The sequence below is a fragment of the Arachis ipaensis genome, chromosome B2 (genome assembly GCF_059453495.1).
Source record: "Arachis ipaensis isolate K30076 ecotype BB chromosome B2, ASM5945349v1, whole genome shotgun sequence".
NCBI lineage: Eukaryota > Viridiplantae > Streptophyta > Magnoliopsida > Fabales > Fabaceae > Arachis > Arachis ipaensis.
The window spans coordinates 111,578,547-111,586,218 of NC_142437.1; the positions used below are offsets into that span (position 1 = coordinate 111,578,547).

The following is a 7,672-nucleotide window of genomic DNA, read 5'->3' on the forward strand; positions in this document are numbered from 1 at the left end:
AATCTGCCACTGGAGAAACACCCTTCCGATTAGTCTATGGGGTAGAGGCTATGATACTAGTAGAAATCAGCGAGCAAAGCCCAAGGGTGATTCTCCATGATGAAATCGGAAACACACAGGGGCACAAAGAGGAGCTAGAGCTGCTCCCCGAAGTCCGAGAACAAGCCCAGATAAGAGAAGCAGCGCTGAAGCAAAGGATGGCTACAAGATATAACAAAAAAGTCATTCGAAGAACCTTCACCCCAAATGACTTAGTCTTGATCAGAAACGACATTGGAGTCAATAAATCGGGGGAAGGAAAGCTCGCCGCCAACTGGAAGAGACCCTACAAAATTAGCGAGGTCCTAGGAAAATGTTATTATAAGGTGACCGACCTAAGCGGCACCAAGTTACCAAGGTCGTGGCATGCTTGTAACATGAAAAAGGTACTATAGCTAAAAGCGAACTCTACTCCCTGATGTACTCTTTTCCCAACTTCATGATTTTTTCCCAAAATCAAAGGGTTTTTTCTGGAGAAGGGTTTTTAACGAGGCATCATAGTAGAGGCTAAGGGAAAATAGGCCATCAAAAGCCCTTAGTAGCAATAAGGTACCTCCCCAATAAATAAAGATCTTTTATAATATCTCTTATAAATTCCTTCTCGTTTATTTTTTTCCTACGAAACGTGCCGATTTAAGCTCGACAAAACGTGAAAATCCCTTGAACCGACCTAGATGGTCGTCAGGATAAAACGACAAGGTACAAGTCGGTGTAAAGAGGTTATAAAAGTCGATCGTGAGAAACTCGGAGATATTCCGACTTATAAGTCGAAATAAAAAACCGAGTAGAAAAGAAAACGCATCGCAAAAATAACCTAAGTCATAGAACTCAATAAGACAAAGTTGAGTATAAGGAATAGCAAAAAAGATCGAAAAACCTATTAAAGCGTAAAGTACTGTCCTGAAGTCCTTAGAGAAGAGGAACCCAAAAGGACAGACAGCCAGGAAAAAGATTTTCAAAACTGAAAAGATCAAAAAGGGTTTTTTTCAAAAACTGAAGTCAGAAAAGCATACACACAAAAGGTAACTAAGACCCTTATCTAAAAAATGGTATTTTTCGAAACTCAAAACCCTTATCCAAAAAAAAGGGTACTTATAAATATTTTGTTTACGGCCTTAAAAGGCCAGAAGAAATTGTTCAATCATCACCAACACAAACAAAGAAAGAGTTTAAAAAAAAGGGGGGACCCACAGGCCGGGACCCCATATAGCCAATAAAGTTATTTTTTCGGAAGAGGAGTAGACGGATCACCACCAGAGCCAGGAAGAGTAGTCGGAGCAATGTCAGGACCAGGGAGAGAGGCATCCATAGGAGTTGGAGAGGAAGTCGGAGGAACCTTTGAAGAGCTCGGAGCATCCTTTGAACGAGGAGGAGACTCAATAATCCTCTGCCCCCGAGTCTTCAAGTCTGACTCAGAAACAACTTGGGGGGCAGGAGGAGACACTATAGCACCATCAATGACGACCTTGTCAGGATCTAAAGGAGAGAGATCCAAGCCAGGAGCAATGACTCCGACTTGCTCCTTAAAAATCCTCCAGGCCTCTTCAGATCCCTCGGCAATAGAGTCCTCCAACTCGGCATAGGCAGTCCGAGCATTCAGCAGATCTTTTTTCACAACCACAAGGTCCTCAAAAAGGCTTGAATAGCTCTCCTGCGCCTTCAGCCTTAAACCGACCCCCATGTTGCACTGGGTCTGCAACTTGCTCTCCCTCTCCTGGAGACCCTTCCTCTCCTCCTCTAGTTTAGCGACCTCCTCCTTCAACTTCTTCTCATGTTCTTGATATAAAAGAAGTCTCTCCTCCATCTCTTTAGCCCTTGAGGACGAACCAAGAGAGCTAAGAGGAGTCTTCTCGAAAATATCAAGAAACTTGGTGCACACCGCCGCCGCCCTGATACTCTCCTGAGCCAGAATAGTGAGGTGGTTCCGGATAGAAACATCATCCAAGCCTATACGGGCATGAGGATAGATGTACTTCCAGATAAATTCAGGGGCATCCACCTTGGCTTCACCCTCGAAAGAAGAACTAGGCTCTAAAGCCTTGCGCTTCTTCCTTTCAAGCTCAGGGGAGGATCGGGGGGGAGGGGACGGCTGGGAAGGAGCAGAAGAGGAGATAACAATAGGTTCAGAAGGAGTCCCCAAATTTTGAGGAGGAGGAGGGGGAGAGATAACTGCCCTGGCACCACCAGTCCTGGCCCGAGACCTCGCCCTAGCCTCCTGGATCCTCTGGTAAGACTCATTCGAATTCCTCCTCGCCATCTCTGTAAAAACAAGTAGTAGCCAAAAGGTTAGACAAGTCGGAAAAAGATAGTCAGACAAGTCGGAAACCCAATAAAACAAATAAAAGCTACCTAATTGTGTCTGAACAAAGGTCGGAGACCCTTGGAGAAATTTTTTAGTATCCAGATATGGGGCCCTCCCCCATACTTCTCGGAGGAACCCCACAATGGCAGCCTCCACCTCATCCAGGTCATCCAGACCATATTTCTCACAGGGGGAGGCCTCCAACCAATACAGAGGGAAGCGAGGGGAAGAATTCTCATCCAGGAAAAAGGGGTGGTGACCCTCTACAGCTTGCACTTTGAAAAAATAATTTTTGAAATCATGGAAAGATTCATCAAAAAGGGTGAAGACCCTCCGACCTTGTATAGCTCGGAAGGACACCCATTGTTGTTTATTATTTTGCCCACTGAAGGGCTTAGTCATATGAAAAAGAAAAAAGAAAATCCTCAAGGAAGTCGGAAATTCCAAAGCATGACTGACAAATTGATAAATTTTCAGAAAACCCCAGGAATTGGGATGAAGCTGGGTAGGTGCAACACGGCAGTGGGGTAAAACATCCATCTCAAAGTCAGAAAAAGGAAGGAAAACGCCCAGGCGGATAAGCATGCTCTCATACATAAAAAAGAAATGAGAGGCTGCCTCCGAAGCCCTCCCAAAACAGACCCGGTCTTCTGGACCCGGGGCAAGTAGTTAATACTTCGGCTCATCCTCATCAGAGGTGCAGAGCCGGTGGCGAGTGCGAAGATCAGTAAGAAAGTCAGTGTCAACCAAAGGTTCCTCCCCCAGGACCGTAACATTGACCCACTGAGCAAGACTTTCAACAGAAGACATTTTCTTTCTTTTAAAAAAGGGTTTTGGTAAACCTACAAAGGAAAAAGAAAAGAAAATAAAAAACATGGTCTCTAAGGGGGAAGTACGGAATCAAACAGAAACCTACGAATCAACCTATCCATCCGAAAAATAAAAGCATGCAAACCGAAAGCATGTTGCAAAAGGAGAAGAAGAAAAATCTAACCTTTATCCGAAAAAGGTTGGAGGAAATGAAAGCCTTCAAGCGCAAGAGTGCAGCACGAACAGGTGAAGAGGAAATTTGAAAAATTGCAGAAACGAAACAATGAAAGTGAGGGAAAGTATTTATAAACACGTTAGGGGCATAATGGTAAAAACAGAGCAGTCATTAATGGGTGCAGCGTTACCAAGGTAATCAATACCTACGCGAACCTCTAACAGACGCGATGTTTGATTAGACGTAACTGTGAAAAATCAAAAGTCACGAAAGTCACGTCGGTTCCAAACAAACATGTCGGTTCCCTCCCAAGTCGGCTACGTCCCCGAGTAGAATACTCGAACCCAAAATCTTAAAAGAAATTGGGCTCGAGTAGGGGCACTATTCATACCCTGGCCCAACAATAAGGCCCAGGTACAAATAAAGGGCCCAATCTGAAGGGTTGAGCCTCACCCAGCACCGACCTTCCTCCTGGGAAGTCGGTTCTTACCACGACTTACCCTAAAGAAGTCGGGGACGAGAGTTAGCTGGCAGATAAACATTCGTTTGAATGAGTAACTGCCCCTAGAATCTCTCTAACCACTTCCAGGAGCCATATCTCAACCTCCCTAAGATAAAGGGACGGTTATCACCCTAAAAAAGTGGCACTACATCAACGGTGGTTATTGGTTCACCACTATAAATACACTGACACCTCTCAGGTATCTCTAAGTTCCAATACTCTCTAGACCTGCTCACACCCTTGCTGACTTAGGCATCGGAGTGTCTTTGCAGGTACCACCCCCATTCGTTCATACTCACAAGTCGGACGGAGGCCCCCAAGACGCAGACCCGCTCGAAGGCTTCCTTCCTCAGACGATTGGGCCAACCCAGTGAGTCCAGCCCAACAATCTCCGGTTACCCATCGTAACAGTCGGTTAGACAGATATCTCATGAAAAGGTCGGACGATCATGGAAAAAGGAAAAGAGGCGATGAAGGTCACGGACGAAGAAGTCCGCCCCTATAAACCCCCGAACGACATATTCATATGATATCGAGAGGCTTCGTAGGAGGAGGGGTGACCAAGTCATCTCGAAAAAGACACCTGAAAGAAGTTTACCAAGTCGGGAATGAAGGACCTGACCTTCCAACTATTTCCTTCACCAAAGAAGACGGACAAGGTATTGTACCTGGGCATGATGACCCAGTAGTGATCACAATGATTCTCGCCAACGCTCATCTACACAGAGCTCTGGTAGACCAAGGGAGCTCAGCAGACATCTTGTTCAAACCAACATTTGACAAGCTGGGATTAGACGAGAAGGAGTTAAGGGCTTACCCGGATACTCTCTTTGGATTGGGGGATACTCCAATTAAACCACTAGGTTTCATTCCCCTACATACAACTTTTGGAAGGGGAAGGAGATCCAAGACTCTAAGCATCGACTTTATTGTCGTCGATGTGGGCTCCGCCTATAATGCCCTGATAGGCAGGACAACCCTAAATCGGCTTGAAGCAGTGGTTTCTATCCCCCATATTTGCATGAAGTTCCCAATGCCAGAGGGGATTGTCACCATTAGAGGAGATCAAAAGCTGGCGAGAAAGTGTTACAACGAAAGCTTGAACCTGAGAAGTAAAAGCAAAGAAGTCAACACTATTGAGCTCGGAGGAATCTGAGCTAAAGAAGAACTACGACCACAACTCGAAGGAAAGACCGAGGAGGTTCAGATCGGGCAAGAAGTCAGAAAAAACACCAACATTGGAGCCAGTTTAGCCAAAGAAATGAAGCAGAAGCGGGCTAAACTCCTACAAGAAAATTCTGACCTCTTCGCGTGGAAAGCTTCCGACATTTCTGGGATAGACTCCGAACTCATGTCGCATAAATTGGCTGTGTATCCAGGGTCCCGACCTGTCTAACAAAGAAGACGGAAGCTCGGTCCCGAGCGGGTTCAAGTGGTCGAAGAGCAAGTACAAGCCCTACTAGAGGCAGGTTTCATCAGTGAAGTCAAGTATCCGGCCTGGATGGTAAATGTGGTGCTGGTCAAGAAACAAAATGGCAAGTGGAGGATGTGTGTTGATTACACTGATCTTAACAAAGCATGCCCAAAAGATCCATATCCTCTTCCAAATATTGATGCCCTAGTATATTCTAGCTCGGGGTATCAATACTTGTCGTTCATGGACGCGTACTCGGGATATAATCAAATCCCAATGTACAAACCGGATCAGGAGAAGACATCTTTCATCACACCTAAAGCAAATTATTGTTATGTGGTCATGCCCTTTGGGTTAAAAAATGTAGGAGCCACGTACCAAAGGTTGATGAACAAGGTGTTTGCACCTCACCTTGGGAGTTTAATGGAAGTATATATGGACGACATGTTAATAAAAACCAAGGATGAGGCCAACCTCCTGTCCAAACTTTCACAAGTCTTCAGCACTATAAGGGCGCATGGGATGAGATTGAATCCCGCAAAGTGCACCTTTGCCGTAGAGGCTGGAAAATTTCTGGACTTCATGCTAACACAAATGGGGATAGAGGCTAACCGCGATAAGTATAGAGCAATCCTAGAAATGAAAAGCCCGACTTGTTTAAAGGAAGTCCAGCAGCTGAATGGCCGACTTGCAGCTTTGTCTAGATTCCTAGTGGGATCAGCGTTGAGATCCCTACCACTTTTTTCTCTACTAAGGAAAGTATGCCAGTTCGAATGGACTCTTAAATGCGAAGAATCTTTTCAGGAGTTCAAAAGGTTTTTAGGCCAACCTCCTGTTTTAACTCGACCTAAAATCGGAGAAGAACTGATCTTTGTATTTGGTTGTCGCCGAGAAGGCTGTGGCGTCAGCATTATACGAGAAGACGAGGTCGGGCAGCATCCTGTTTACTTTACCAGCAAGGTTCTACAGGGCCCCGAGTCAAGGTATCAAAAACTTGAAAAGTTTGCGTATGCCTTAATAGTGCCGTCCAGAAAGCTTCAACCTTAATTCCAAGCTCACACTATAAAAGTACGAACGAACCAACCCTTGCAGCAAATCTTTCACAAAACGGATATTGCAGGGAGAATGGTTCAATGGGCTATAGAGCTGTCCGAGTTTGATCTGAAATATGAAACTCGGACAGCAATTAAAGCTCAATACCTCACCGACTTCGCAGCAGAATACGTGGGAGACCAAGAGGAAGCTTCCACATATTGGGAGTTGTATGTGGATGGCTCATCCAATAAAGTTGGAAGCGGTGCGGGCATCATATTGGCCAATCAGAAAGGAACTCAAATAGAGGTCTCTCTGAAGTTTAGGTTTCCGGCCTCCAACAATCAGGCAGAATACGAAGCCTTGATTGTCGGGCTGAAGCTAGCTGAAGAAGTCGGCGCGACCAAAGTAGCAGTCTTCAATGACTCTCAAGTAATGACTTCTCAAATCAATGGAGAATATCAGGCCAAAGATCCAAATATGAAAAGGTACTTAAAAAAACTATTGAACATTTTAGGCGCTTCCCAGAAACCGAGGCCTGACATATAACTCGAGAGCTTAATAGCAGAGCTGATGCCCTTTCCAAGTTAGTAAGTACCAAGCCAGGAGGGAACAACAAAAGCCTGATTCAAAAAACTCTCCAAGAACCCTCAGTTGTGAAGTCAGATGGATGACTCCTTTGGTCGAATACCTAAATTCGACATCCTACCTAAGGAGCAAAAAGAGGCCAAAAAGATCCGAAGGGAAGCACAAAGTTATACTTTGGTGAAAAATATCCTCTATAGAAGGGGAATATCGACACCATTGCTGAAGTGCATCCCGACTTCTAAGACATAAAAAGTCCTAGACGACGCACATAGTGGCATCTGCGGAAATCACCTCGGAGCAAGGTCTTTAGCCAGAAAAGTTATCCGAGCTGGGTTCTTTTGGCCGACCTTACAGAAAGATGCCAACGACTTCGTGAAGAAGTATCAGTCATGCCAAATGCATGCAAATTTCCATGTCCCCCCCCCCCCAGAAGAGCTTATTAGTATCACTTCCCCATGACCTTTTGCAAAATGGAGACTGGACCTACTCGGGCCTTTTTCCCAGGCCCCTGGGCAGGTAAAATACCTCATAGTGGGAGTGGACTATTTCACGAAGTGGATCGAGGTAGAACCCTTGACAACTATTACAGCTCAAAGGAGTCAAAAGTTCCTTTACAGAAATATCATTGCAAGGTTTGGAGTTCCCCACTCCATTGCCACCGATAATGGTACTCAATTTACCGACTCTACATTTAGAAATCTGGCCAGTATGAAGATCAAGCACCAGTTCACCTCGATAGAGCACCCATAAGCAAATGGGCAAGTTAAGGCAGCCAATAAAGTCATACTGGCAGGATTGAAGAAAATGCTT

At 45.2% G+C, this 7,672-nt stretch overlaps 1 protein-coding gene across 1 annotated transcript; it reads left to right on the top strand.

Annotated features, from left to right (window-relative positions):
- Positions 1-4,354: 4,354 nt before the first annotated feature.
- LOC148575227 (uncharacterized) lies at positions 4,355-4,984 on the top strand. The gene has a single exon (XM_088506124.1). It carries the CDS (start codon positions 4,355-4,357, stop codon positions 4,982-4,984), a length of 630 nt encoding a protein of 209 aa, XP_088362250.1.
- The last annotated feature ends 2,688 nt before the right edge of the window (positions 4,985-7,672 follow it).

Bases quoted from the DNA above. Each gene is read 5' to 3' on its own strand.
- LOC148575227 (XM_088506124.1), top strand. From the start codon at position 4,355: ATGATATCGAGAGGCTTCGTAGGAGGAGGGGTGACCAAGTCATCTCGA.